The sequence below is a fragment of the Triticum aestivum genome, chromosome 4A (genome assembly GCF_018294505.1).
Source record: "Triticum aestivum cultivar Chinese Spring chromosome 4A, IWGSC CS RefSeq v2.1, whole genome shotgun sequence".
NCBI lineage: Eukaryota > Viridiplantae > Streptophyta > Magnoliopsida > Poales > Poaceae > Triticum > Triticum aestivum.
In genome coordinates this window covers 13,654,048-13,667,113 of record NC_057803.1, presented here as the reverse complement: position 1 = coordinate 13,667,113, position 13,066 = coordinate 13,654,048, and the positions used below count along the sequence as shown (strand labels likewise).

Here is a 13,066-nt window from a genome sequence, read left to right as displayed (position 1 = left end):
GAAAAACTACCACATCTCGTCAAATCGTGCCTATAAAGTACCACTTGACAAATTTGTGCCAAAAACTATCACTTTTTAACTAATTTTTTCTCAAAAACACTAGTGATTGCGTGGCCGAAATTAAACATGATTATGACAGGGTTGGCCCACACGTAGGCGATGACATGGCACAGTAGTCAACTCCGTTAGATTGACCGTTATGACATATGGGGCCCGTATGTCAGTGTTGGTAAAATTTCTCAAGTTTCTAATGAACATACTAATTACATTTTTTTCTGAGAAACACATACTAAATGCAACTAGTTAGGCTAATCTAACCACGCGGGCCCTGTGGACAGTGGCCCATCTAATCCTAACAAACCACTAACCCATCCCTAACCTACCCACTAACCCATCACCTAACCAATTCTTACCGCTCGCGCCGCTCTGCCCAGGCCGTCGGTGGATACGCCGCCGGAATACTGCCGGCCGGGACGCGCCGTGGGAAGGCCCAGGCCGCCGCCCGGTGTCTCGCCGCACCTGCAGGTCGCGCCACGGGGAGGCCCAGGCCGCCTCCCTATGGCTCGCCTCTCCAGATATGGCCGCGCCATAGCTTTCCTCCTTGCGCCGACGAGGCCACCGGCCGTCCCCCGTTCATTCTTCATGTCCAGAAGATCCGCCACCTCGCGCCGGTCATTTCCACGGAAGAACTCGTCCGCGGTTGTACTGCACCAACCGAATGAAGCCGTCTTCCTCGCCGGCACCCGAAGACCAAAATAGTCGATTCGTCATCTACAGGTCCTCCTTGACCTCGAAGCCGACGCCATATGATACGTTATGAGCTTCCCCATCTTTTCCCTCTGCTCTAGCTATCGCGTTGGTTTCGTAGTTATCGTTCCACAAGCTCCGAGCTCTGACCGCCGCCATGACCGACGAGGCAACGAGTTCCATGCTCCAGAGTTCCTTTGCTCGAACCCGTTGCATACGTGCGCTCGTAGCGTTCCCAAAAACTAGTAGTGCCGCTTAGTTTGCTTGCCAGCCAGCCACGACCTCACACCCATGCACACACCCATGCACAGCCAACACCCGTGCACAGCCAAGCTCCGCCGCCGTCACCCGTGCACAGCCGAGCTCCGCCACCGTTTGAGCTTGCCACTGCCGCTACAGGCCGCCCAAGCACCAGCCGCTGTCACCTTTAGACACGGCGCACCGCGAGCTCTCGAACGAGCCTAGCCGCGCGAGCAGCCATCACCGGAAACGGCCGGACTAGCTCCAACACAAGGTGTTTGTTAAAATACAAAAGAGATAAGGAAGAAGAGGGTTGACGTGTGGGCCCCATTTGTAATAACGGTCAAAGTTAACGGTCAACCTGACTTGTGAGCCCATTCTGTCAGAAAGGCATTTAGAAGAGGCGAAGTGGGCACTTTTCCGGTATGGCAGTTTTTAGTCAAATATTAGTTAAAAGGTGGTAGTTTTCGGCACAAATTCATAAAGTGGTAGTTTGTAGATACGCTTCGGCAAAATGTGGTAGTTTTTTTTAAATACTTAAATTCAGAAGGATCAAATTTGTAAAAAGATTGAGGACAACAAATTTTTCAAAAGGAACTTGTTTGATCGTGGAGGGTTCTCTACAGATGGTCACATTATTGTACAAGAGGAACAGCACAAGGAAAAAAAGACTAGCTCGAACACTGAAAACATTCATGGAAGAAGAACTGTGGCAAGAAATGCAGAGGGGTGGTGCTCATTCACAGCTCGTCGTCCTTGCGGTGCTTCTTGCCCTTGCCGTCGGCTGCCGCGCCGGTGACCTTGTCCTTCACCTCCCCAACCTTCTCCTTCACCTTCTCGTACCCCTGGTTGGCCTTCCCCTTGGCCGCCTCCGCCGTCTCCCAGGCCGTGTCCTTGGCCGCCTCCGCCGTCTCCCACGCGGCGTCCTTAGCCGACGCCGTCTTCTCCAACGTGGCGTCCTTGGCCGCCCCTGCCTTCTCCCCGACAGTGCCCTTGGCCGCCTCGGCGTTCTTCCACGCGGCATCCTTGGCGGCCGCGGCCTTCTCCGCGGCGGTATCCTTCGCTGCCGCTGCCTTCTCCGCGGCCGTCTGCTTGGTCGCGCCGGCTTTCTCCGCAGCGGCGTCCTTCACGTTCGCGGCCTTCTCCGACGCGACGTCGTTGTATTGCTTCAGCTTCTCCTGCGCCTGCCATGTGGCGTCCTTGGCGGACTCCGTCGTCTCCCACGCCGCGTCCTTCGCGGCGCGGGCCTTCTCAGCGGCGGCATCCTTCGCTGCCGCTGCCTTCTCTGCTGCCGTCTGCTTGGCGGCGCCGGCCTTCTCCGCGGCTGCGTCCTTCGCAGCCGCTGCCTTCTCAGCGGCCGTCTGCGTGGCGCCACCGGCTTTCTCCGCGGCGGCGTCCTTGGCTGCCGCTGCCTTCTCCGCGGCCGTCTGCGTGGCGCCGCCGGATTTCTCCGCGGCGGCGTCCTTGGACTGCTTCAGCGTCTCGTACCCCTGGCCAGCCTTTTCCGCAGCCGTGTCCTTGGCGGTGCCGGCCTTCTCGGCGGCCGCGTCCTTGGTTTGCTTCAGAGTCTCGTACCCCTGTCCGGCCTTCTCCTTGGCCGTCTCCTCAACCTTGGCCTTGCCCTGCTTCGACCGCTCGTGCGTCTCGGCGCCAGTCTTGGCGGCCGCCTCCGCGGTCTCCTTGGTCTTGTGCTTGGCCTGCTCCGCCTTCTTAGACGCCTCGCCGGCCGTGCCCTTCACCGTCTCCGCCGCCTTGTCCTTGGCCTGCCCCGCCTTGTTGGCCGCCCCGGTCGCCGCCTGCTCCGCCGCCTCCTTGGCGTCCGAAGCCTTGCCGCTCGCCTGCCTCCCCGTCTCTGCAACACACACAAATCAACGACCGTCATCAGCATCAGTGTCATTCAGGATGAACAGCGTGCCGAGCGCGGCTGCGCGGGAGCACGCATACGTACCGGAGGCGGTGTGCTGGACGGTCTCGCGGGCGGACTTGACGGTGTGCCCGGCCTTGCGGGCGGCCTCCTCCTCGTCGGCGTGGTGCTTGAGCCCCAGCCCCTCGGAGATCTTGTCCAGGCCGAGGCCCTCGGAGATCTTGTCCTTGGCCCACCCCGTCCACGACTCTTCCTCCTTGCCCGGCGCCACCTCCGCGCCGCCCGGCGTCGTCTTCGCCGCGGACGCCGCCTCGGCGGCCTCCCGCGTCGTTTTGGCGGCCGCGGGCGCCGCCAGCGCGAGCAGCACCAGCAGCGCCGCCGCCGCGAGCCTCTTCGACACCGCCATTGATTGGATTGATTGTCCCGAGCTGCTCGTGTTGTGTGCTTTGCGTGCTCTGAATGGAGGATTGCGAGGGAATCAGTAGGAGTGATCGGGTTCGGGTTTTGTGGCGCGGCGCGGGGTTTTATGGGGCGGGAGGGGGCGGACGCGTGGAGGGGTTGGTGCGGGCGAGGCGGGTGGCGCGGCGACGGGTGTCCGGGCAGGGTGTCACGTAGCCCAGACACGTCGTCGTCTTGCTCTAGTCGGCACACACGCGGCCGTCGGAACTCGGGAGGCGATGGCTCTGAATTCGCAAGCTGCTTCTAGTCGCTTCGGCGCCTTCTCTTTGTCCAGGTGAACCTCGCGTGTGTGCGGACACGACGGACCGTTGCGAGCTTTTGATTCGCATGATTTCTGGAATAGTAGAAAAGAAATGCCGGATAATACACAATTGTATGTCAACTTACATTTTTATATGATTTGGAAAACACGGGAATTTTGTATGTAATGACATAGGAAAACCTCATGAATTACAGAATGAGGTTTAAGTGGATGAAAATTCTCGTTCAAAATGGGATGCAAAAGCAATCTTTGCTCTTTTTTTTTTGAGAACAAAGGCAATCTTTCCTAAGTACCCATCCTAATCCTAAAAATCTAACGGCTTTTGTTGAGAAATTAATATGGGTCTAAATCTTCCAAAAAACTAATACAGTTCTTTTGAATGAAAGGAGCACTTGGTGCTTATTTGGTTTGTACGATTCTAAAATATTATAGCAAGAGAAAAACACAGAAATAAGATAAAAATACATGAACAAAAAATAAGGATAGAAATATATTGGATTTTTTTAAGTTTAGACGTTTGGTTAACAGAAATAAATAAGTACACGACTCTTGGGATCAAATTTTCCCAGACTCTCCGGTGTCTAGTCTCACTTGTTTCATTTTGGACCATGTTCCACTAGTAATTTCGGTGTGCACATCTTTTCCTCGTCCTTCGCTTTTTATATTTGAATTAGGTTGGGCCTAAAACCCACCCTGTAGGTCGGTCATTGCCTCATGTTGGGCCTCGGCCCCTATTCGCCAATCTGCCCTTCTCACAATTACTCGTGCACTAAAAAATGTCGTCTTGCACTTCGGGTGTGGCGCAAATACACTAACCCTATCAACACTCGTGAGACAAATTTCAAACTCGTGATAGACCTCCTCGACTTCATCAAAGAGTCAAGATTTCCCTCCCCCGCAGTACTTGCTCTATGACATGTAGTCATTAAGCTGTTTCATAGAACGATTTCAGAAAAGCTGATCTACTGACGGCTGAGGTCAAAAATTAAAAAGATTATCCAAGGTGATGAAAACTCTAGGTACATTCATGCCTCAGCCTCCCAAATCAGCATAATAAAATCCACTCAATCTCACATGACAATCAATTTTTCATATCTAGGATGCTAAAAGTCACATTCTCACCTTCTATTACGCATTAATTCTTGGAACACCATTCTTGCCGGTGTGGAATTTCTCGCTGCAACCTTTTTACCCCACACTCACTCCACAACTTTTGCACATGGATTCTCCCTTCACTGGTCAGGAAACCTACGACTCCTTTGCAGACATAAACATTTTTGCTAGCCCTGGCCCGGATGGTTTTGCGCTAGTTTTTTTATCACAAATTCTGGCCCATTTTTAAACCAATTTTTAAAACCTTTTTATATGTTTTTACGACCAGTTAACAAACTTCTCTTGCCTCAAACGAGCCTATATCGTCCTTCTCCGAAAGGCTCCAGACTCCCCTACGCCGGACGCTTTCAGACCCATTTGACTTTAAAGTTGCCATGTAAAAGCCATTGCCAAACTTCTCGCCCATCATCTTAAGGCGGTCGTCCCGCTTCTTGTGCACCGGATCAAACCAGGTTTCTATCAAGACGCAGCATCTCCGATAAAATTCTTTATGTGGCTAACGTCCTGCATGTTTGCACTATGAAAAAAGCCCCTACCATGGTCATTAAGCTAGACTTATCCTAGGCTTTCGACTCAATGTGTTGGCTTTCACTACTTGCCATTTTGGCTGCTAGGGGCTTCTCAAACAAATGGATTAGTTGGATTGACTCCTTTCTTAGTTCTGAAAAAACGGCCATCCTCCTTAATGGAATTTTTGTCCCATGGATTCAATGTAAGAACGGTTTACGTCACGGAGACCCACTGTCTCCCTTCCTATTCATAATTACCGCAGATGTCCTCCAAAGGATGATCATAAACGCTCATGATCAAAACCTACTCACCCACCCCATCTCTCCAACACTCCCTTGCCCGGTCCTCCAATATGCGGACAATACACTAATTATTCTTAAGGAAGATGAACCAGCTGAAGGAAATATGCCCTAGAGGCAATAATAAAGTTATTATTTATTTTCTTATATCATGATAAATGTTTATTATTCATGCTAGAATTGTATTAACCGGAAACATGATACATGTGTGAATACATAGACAAACATAGTGTCACTAGTATGCCTCTACTTGACTAGCTCGTTGATCAAAGATGGTTATGTTTCCTAACCATAGACATGAGCTGTCATTTGATAAACGGGATCACATCATTAGGAGAATGATGTGATTGACTTGACCCATTTCGTCAGCTTAGCACTTGATCGTTTTAGTTTACTGCTATTGCTTTCTTCATGACTTATACATGTTCCTATGACTATGAGATTATGTAACTCCCGATTACCGGAGGAACACTTTGTGTGCTACCAAACGTCACAACGTAACTGGGTGATTATAAAGGTGCTCTACAGGTGTCTCCGATGGTACTTGTTGAGTTGGCATAGATCAAGATTAGGATTTGTCACTCTGATTGTCGGAGAGGTATCTCTGGGCCCACTCGGTAATGCACATCACTATAAGCCTTGCAAACATTGTAACTAATGAGTTAGTTGCGGGATGATGCATTACAGAACGAGTAAAGAGACTTGCCGGTAACGAGATTGAACTAGGTATTGAGATACCGACGATCGAATCTCGGGCAAGTAACATACCGATGACAAAGGGAACAACGTATGCTGTTATGCGGTTTGACTGATAAAGATCTTCATAGAATATGTGGGAGCCAATATGAACATCCAGGTTTCGCTATTGGTTATTGACCAGAGACGTGTCTCGGTCATGTCTACATAGTTCTCGAACCCGTAGGGTCCGCACGCTTAAAGTTCGGTGACGATCGGTATTATGAGTTTTTGTGTTTTGATGTACCAAAGGTAGTTAGGAGTCCCGGATATGATCACGGACATGATGAGGAGTCTCGAAATGGTCGAGACGTAAATATCGATATATTGGACGACTATATTCGGACACTAGAAGTGTTCCGGGTGACTTCAGAGAAAACCGGAGTGTCGGAGGGTTACCGGAACCCCCCCCCCCCCGAGAGAAATAATGGGCCTTATGGGCCTTAGTGGAGAGAGAGAGAGGGCTAGCCTAGGGCAGGCCGCACACCCCTTTCCTTCTCCCTCTCCCCCTTCCTTTCCCCCTCCTAGTTGGACTCCTCCTCCTGGCGCGCCATAGAGGGTCGGCCGGCCTCCCCCCTTGTTCCTTTATATACAGGGGCAGGGGGCACCTCTAGACACACAAGTTGACCATTGATCCCTTAGCCGTGTGCAGTGTCCCCCTCCAACATAATCCACCTCGATCATATCGTAGCGGTGCTTAGGCGAAGCCCTGCGTCAGTAGCAACATCATCACCCTCAACACGCCATTGTGCTGACGGAACTCTCCCGTGAAGCTCTGCTAGATCGGAGTTCGTGGGACGTCATCGAGCTAAACGTGTGCTGAACTCGGAGGTGCCGTGTGTTCGGTACTTGGATCGGTCGGATCGTGATGACATTCGACTACATCAACCGCGTTCTCATAACGCTTCTGCTTATGGTCTACGAGGGTATGTGAACGGTACTCTTCCCTCTCGTTGCTATGCATCACCATGATCTTGCGTGTGGGTGGGATATTTTTTGAAATTACTACGTTCCCCAACAGTGGCACCCGAGCCAGGTTTATGCGTATATGTTATATGCACGAGTAGAACACAAGTGAGTTGTGGGCGATACAAGTCATACTGCTTACCAGCATGTCATACTTTGGTTCGGCGGTGTTGTTGGATGAAGCGGCCGGGATCGACATTACGCGTACGCTTACACGAGACTGGTTCTACCAACGTGCTTTCCACACAGGTGGCTGGCGGGTGTCGGTTTCTCCAACTTTAGTTGAACCGAGTGTGGCTATGCCCAGTCCTTGAGAAGGTTAAAACAACACTAACTTGACAAACTATCGTTGTCGTTTTAATGCGTAGGTAAGAACGGTTCTTGCTCAGCCCATAACAGCCACGTAAAACTTGCAACAACAAAGTAGAGGATGATACGTCTCCAACGTATCTAAATTTTTGATTGTTCCATGCTATTATATTATCAACCTTGGATGTTTTATATGCATTTATATGCTATTTTATATGTTTTTTGGGACTAACCTATTAACCTAGAGCCTAGTGCCAGTTTCTGTTTTTTCCTTGTTTTAGAGTATCGCGGAAAAGGAAAACCAAATGGAGTCCAATTGACCTGAAACTTCACGGAACTTATTTTTGGACCAGAAGAAGCCCACGGAGTATCAGAGATGGACCAGAAGAGTCCCAGGCTGCCCATGAGGGTGGGGGGCGCGCCTCCTGCCTCGTGGATAGCACGGAGATCCACCGACGTACTTCTTCCTCCTATATATACCCATATACCCTAAAAACTTCGGGGAGCAGAATAGATCGGGAGTTCCGCCGCCAGAAGCCTCCGTAGCCACCGAAAACCAATCTAGACCCGTTCCGGCACCCTGCCGGAGGGGGGAATCCCTCTCCGGTGGCCATCTTCATCATCCGGGCGCTCTCCATGACGAGGAGGGAGTAGTTCTCCCTTGAGGCTGAGGGTATGTACCAGTAGCTATGTGTTTGATCTCTCTCTCTCTCTCTCTCTCATGTTCTTGAGGTGGTACGATCTTGATGTATCGCGAGCTTTGCTATTATAGTTGGATCTTATGATGTTTCTCCCCCTCTACTCTCTGGTAATGGATTGAGTTTTCCCTTTGAAGTTATCTTATCGGATTGAGTCTTTAAGGATTTGAGAACACTTGATGTATGTTGAAGACCCACAAGTATAGGGGATCTATCGTAGTCCTTTCGATAAGTAAGAGTGTCGAACCCAACGAGGAGCAGAAGGAAATGATAAGCGGTTTTCAGCAAGGTATTCTCTGCAAGTACTGAAATAAGTGGTAACAGATAGTTTTGTGATAAGATAATTTGTAACGAGCAACAAGTAACCAAAGTAAATAAAGTGCAGCAAGGTGGCCCAATCCTTTTTGTAGCAAAGGACAAGCCTGGACAAACTCTTATATAAGGAAAAGCACTCCCGAGGACACATGAGAATATCGTCAAGCTAGTTTTCATCACGTTCATATGATTTGCGTTCGGTACTTTGATAATTTGGCATGTGGGTGGACCGGTGCTTGGGTGCTGTTCTCACTTGAACAAGCATCCCACTTATGATTAACCTCTATTGCAAGCATCCACAACTACAACAAAAGTATTAAGGTAAACCTAACCATAGCATGAAACATATGGATCAAAATCAGCCCCTTACGAAGCAACGCATAAACTAGGGTTTAAGCTTCTGTCACTCTAGCAACCGATCATCTACTTATTACTTCCCAATGCCTTCCTCTAGGCCCAAATAATGGTGAAGTGTTATGTAGTTGACGTTTACATAACACCACTAGAGGCTAGACAACATACATCTCATCAAAATATCGAACGAATACCAAATTCACATGACTACTAATAGCAAGACTTCTCCCTTGTCCTCATGAACAAACGTAACTACTCACAAAGCATATTCATATTCATAATCAGAGGGGTAATAATATGCATAAAGGATCTGAACATATGATCTTCCACCAATTAAACCAACTAGCATCAACTACAAGGAGTAATTAACACTACTAGCAACCTACTAGCACCAATCCCGGACTTGGAGACAAGAATTGGATACAGGAGATGAACTAGGGTTTTGAGATGAGATGGTGCTGATGAAGATGTTGATGAAGATTGCCCTCTCCCGACGAGAGGAGCATTGGTGATGACGATGGCGATGATTTCCCCCTCCGGGAGGGAAGTTTCCCCGACAGAACAGCTCTGCCGGAGTCCTAGATTGGTTCCGCCAAGGTTCCGCCTCATGGCGGTGGAGTTTCATCCCAAAAGGTTGCTTCTTATTTTTTTCTCAACGAAAGACTTCATATATGAGAAGATGGTCATCGAAGAGCCACCAGGGGGGCCACGAGGTAGGGGGGCGCGCCCCCCACCCTCGTGGAAAGGGTGTGGGCCCCCTGGTCTTCATCTTTGGCGAGGATTTTTCATTATTTATTATAAGATATTCCGTGGAGTTTCAGGACTTTTGGAGTTGTGCATAATATGTCTCTAATATTTGCTCCTTTTCTAGCCCAGAATTCCAGCTGCCGGCATTCTCCCTCCTTATGTAAACCTTGTAAAATAAGAGAGAATAGTCATAAGTATTGTGACATAATGTGAAATAACAACCCATAATGCAATAAATATCGATATAAAAGCATGATGCAAAATGGACGTATCAGCTCCCCCAAGCTTAGACCTCGCTTGTCCTCAAGCGAAAGCCGATAACAATAAATATGTCCCCATGTTTAGAGGTAGAGGCGTCGATAAAATTAAAATACGGACATGAGGGCATCATGATTATTCTCATAACAGCAGCATACATAGATATTGTCATATGATTACTTATGTTCAAGTGATGATCTATTCACAATGCAAAAGTATGAATCAGAAACCTTATTGAGAACCAACAAACTATAACCTCAGTCATTGAAGCAATTGTAATTTATCATAACATCAGAAAGAGTCTATGTCAGAGCTAAAAAGCAAGTCCACATACTCAACTATCATCTAGTCCTTCATAATTGCTAACACTCACACAATACTTGTGGTTACGGAGTTTTAATCGGATACAGAGAAATATAGGGACTTATAGTTTCGCCCCACAACCTTTTATCTCGAGGGTAACGTCTACAATAATAACTCATGCCCCCCCTACGTCCAATTAGATATATCTATCAGGATTGAAAGAACATGCGGTGCCCCCATGTTTGGTTTTGGTAATTGATGACAATCTCTATGGACTAATGGTTGCCTTGAGTTATATTTGAAGGTTTTTGTCCATAGGCTTTTCTTGGAGTACATGTGTTGGTTTCAAGGAGAGTTTGTGTCGACCAAGGTGCTATTCAAGGAATTACCTAAAGATTGGTCTTGTGAGAGGTTGATCAAGACTAAGTCAAAGAGTAAATCAAGTTGACCAACCCACAAAGCGTAGAAGATGTACCGAGAGGTATCAAGTGATCCCATGGTATGGTAAGCATTGTCAATTACGCTTCGTGTACTAACCCATGGTCTTCGTGAGGGTTCTTTGTGGGGTTAGGTTGCGGTGTGCAAGTTCAAGTGGAGCATCACGAAGAGATCAAATGCTTGAAGCTTGCCGTCCTTTGTGGTGACAATGGACTTGTGAAGATGTGCGGAAGAGTGGCTCACCCATAGTGGAGTATGGGGGAGCAATCAACTAGTCTTCATCAAGTCAACCCAATCAAGAAAGGTGGTCCAACTTGAGGGAGTCAAGATCGTCTTCATCTAGCTCAAGTGGACCATGTGCAAGGCAAAGGTTTGCCCTTGATAGGTTTTCTATTTTACCGGTCTCATGATGGTAGTTGGGAGACTGGGTTATAGGATCGATTGCCGTACTATCAAGGGGGGCTCTCGATGAGTAGCTTGATCGTATCGTTCGCTGAGAGCTCAAACCATTGCATCCTTGCATCATCTTTCTTGGTTCTTGTTTGGTTCTCTTTGAGAGTCTTAGAGCTTTTGGTCATCTTGATGACAAGCTTGAGTTCATCGAAAACGGAGTTCGCTTGCATACTCTATGATGTTTTCGTTGTTGGAGGTTTTACCGGTTCTTCTCGGTTGGAGGTTTCACTCCTCTATTTGTTGGCATACCTCCCCTGCCTATTCGTTGTTTTGATGCTACTCGTCGTCTTGTTTCCAACAAGCTTGAGTTTGCTCAATTCGGAGCTCATATGCAGAAGTTATGGCAGTTCTTGTTCTCTTGAGTGTGGTTTTGTCAGGGTCCGCGTTGGAAAGGTTTGGGTGGATTCATCATGTACACGTCTCCTTCTTTTCCCCTCCTTCTTCCTTGGAGCTTCATCCATTTTCTTGCCTCCCTTGTGTGGCTGCCGTTGTTGGTTGCGGTAGTACTGCTCCCAGGAAAGCGGTAGTACCGTAGGCATCAGCGGTAGTACCGTGCAGCGGCACGGTAGTACCGCAGGTGCCCACGGTAGTACCGCTCCCCTGGAGCCGCACTACCGCTGCCCACCAGGCTAGTGCCGCCCCTTTGCGGTAGTAGGAGCGGATGTAATTTTTTACATCCGCACCTACCGCGGTAGTACCGCTTTCGCCGTGCGGTAGTACCGCGCTATGCGGTCAAGCAGTAGTACTGCCCCTCGGCAGTACTACTGTGTCGGGTTTTTGCTACTTCCGTTTCTTTGCGGAAGTAGGCACGGAAGTTTCCCTTTTCCCCTGGCTGGGACTTTTGCCTCGCGGTAGTACCACATGGGGGGCGCGGTAGTACCCGCGTGCGGAAGTTCCGCCCCCAGCTCCTGTGCATCTGTTTATCGGTTCTGTGCTGGGGTTGCGGCAGTACCGTGGGTCGGTATGGTAGTACCGCACAGCCATGCGGTAGTACCGCTTGGATGCAAGCAGTAGTACCGCGCGGCCTTGCGGTAGTACCGCTGGCCAGGCGCGGTAGTACCGCTGGCCGCGGGCTGGTTGGTGGGTAATGGTTGGATTTTTCCCCACCTATAAAAGGGGGTCTTCTTCCCCAATGAACCTTACCCTTTGAGCTCGTGTTCTTCCCCCATTGTTGACCTTCTTCGAGCTTGCTAACTCTCAATCCCTCCATGGTTTCTTGCTAGTTTTTGAGGGAAAAGAGAGAGGAGATCTAGATCCACATTTCCACCAATCACTTTCTCCTCTATGTGAGGGGAACCCCTTGGATCTAGATCTTGGAGTTCTTGGTGTTCTCCTTCTTGTTCTTCCTCTCATTTTCCTCCCTAGCATTAGTTGCTTCGGTGGGATTTGAGAGAGAAGGACTTGGGCACTCCGTGTGCCCTTGCCATTGCATTTGGTGCATCGGTTTGAGTTCTCCACGGTGATACGTGGAAGTTACAAGTTGAGAAGCTTATTACTCTTGGGTGCTTGGTACCCTTGAGCTTGTTCCTCTTGGGTGCTTGGGCGCCCTAGACGGTTGTTGGTGTTCGGAGCTCAATCATTGTGGTGTAAAGCTCCGGGCAAGCGTCGGGGTCTCCAATTAGGTTGTGGAGATCGCCCCGAGCAATTTGACGGGTACCGGTGACCGCCCCCAAGGGTTGCCAAAGTGTACGGGTTCGGTGACCGCCCCCAAGGGTTGCCATTTGTACGGGTTCGGTGACCGCCCTCAAGGGTCCCTTAGTGGAATCACGGCATCTTGCATTGTGCGAGAGCGTGAGGAGATTACGGTGGCCCTAGTGGCTTCTTGGGGAGCATTGTGCCTCCACACCGCTCCAAACGGAGATTAGCATCCGCAAGGGTGTGAACTTCGGGATACATCGCCGTCTCCTCGTGCCTTGGTTATCTCTTACCCGAGCCCTTTACTTATGCACTTTACTTTGTGATAACCTTATTGTTTCTTGTCATATATCTTGCTATC

General features: G+C 49.4%; 1 protein-coding gene across 1 annotated transcript; it reads right to left on the bottom strand.

Moving 5' to 3' along the window:
- Positions 1 to 1,559: 1,559 nt before the first annotated feature.
- Positions 1,560 to 3,337, bottom strand: LOC123081580 (embryonic protein DC-8). Its single transcript, XM_044504137.1, has 2 exons — positions 2,936 to 3,337; positions 1,560 to 2,839 (listed from the first exon to the last, which is right to left on the bottom strand). Exons 1-2 carry the CDS (start codon positions 3,255 to 3,257, stop codon positions 1,728 to 1,730), a joined length of 1,434 nt encoding a protein of 477 aa, XP_044360072.1. The 5' UTR covers positions 3,258 to 3,337; the 3' UTR covers positions 1,560 to 1,727.
- Between the last annotated feature and the right edge of the window lie 9,729 nt (positions 3,338 to 13,066).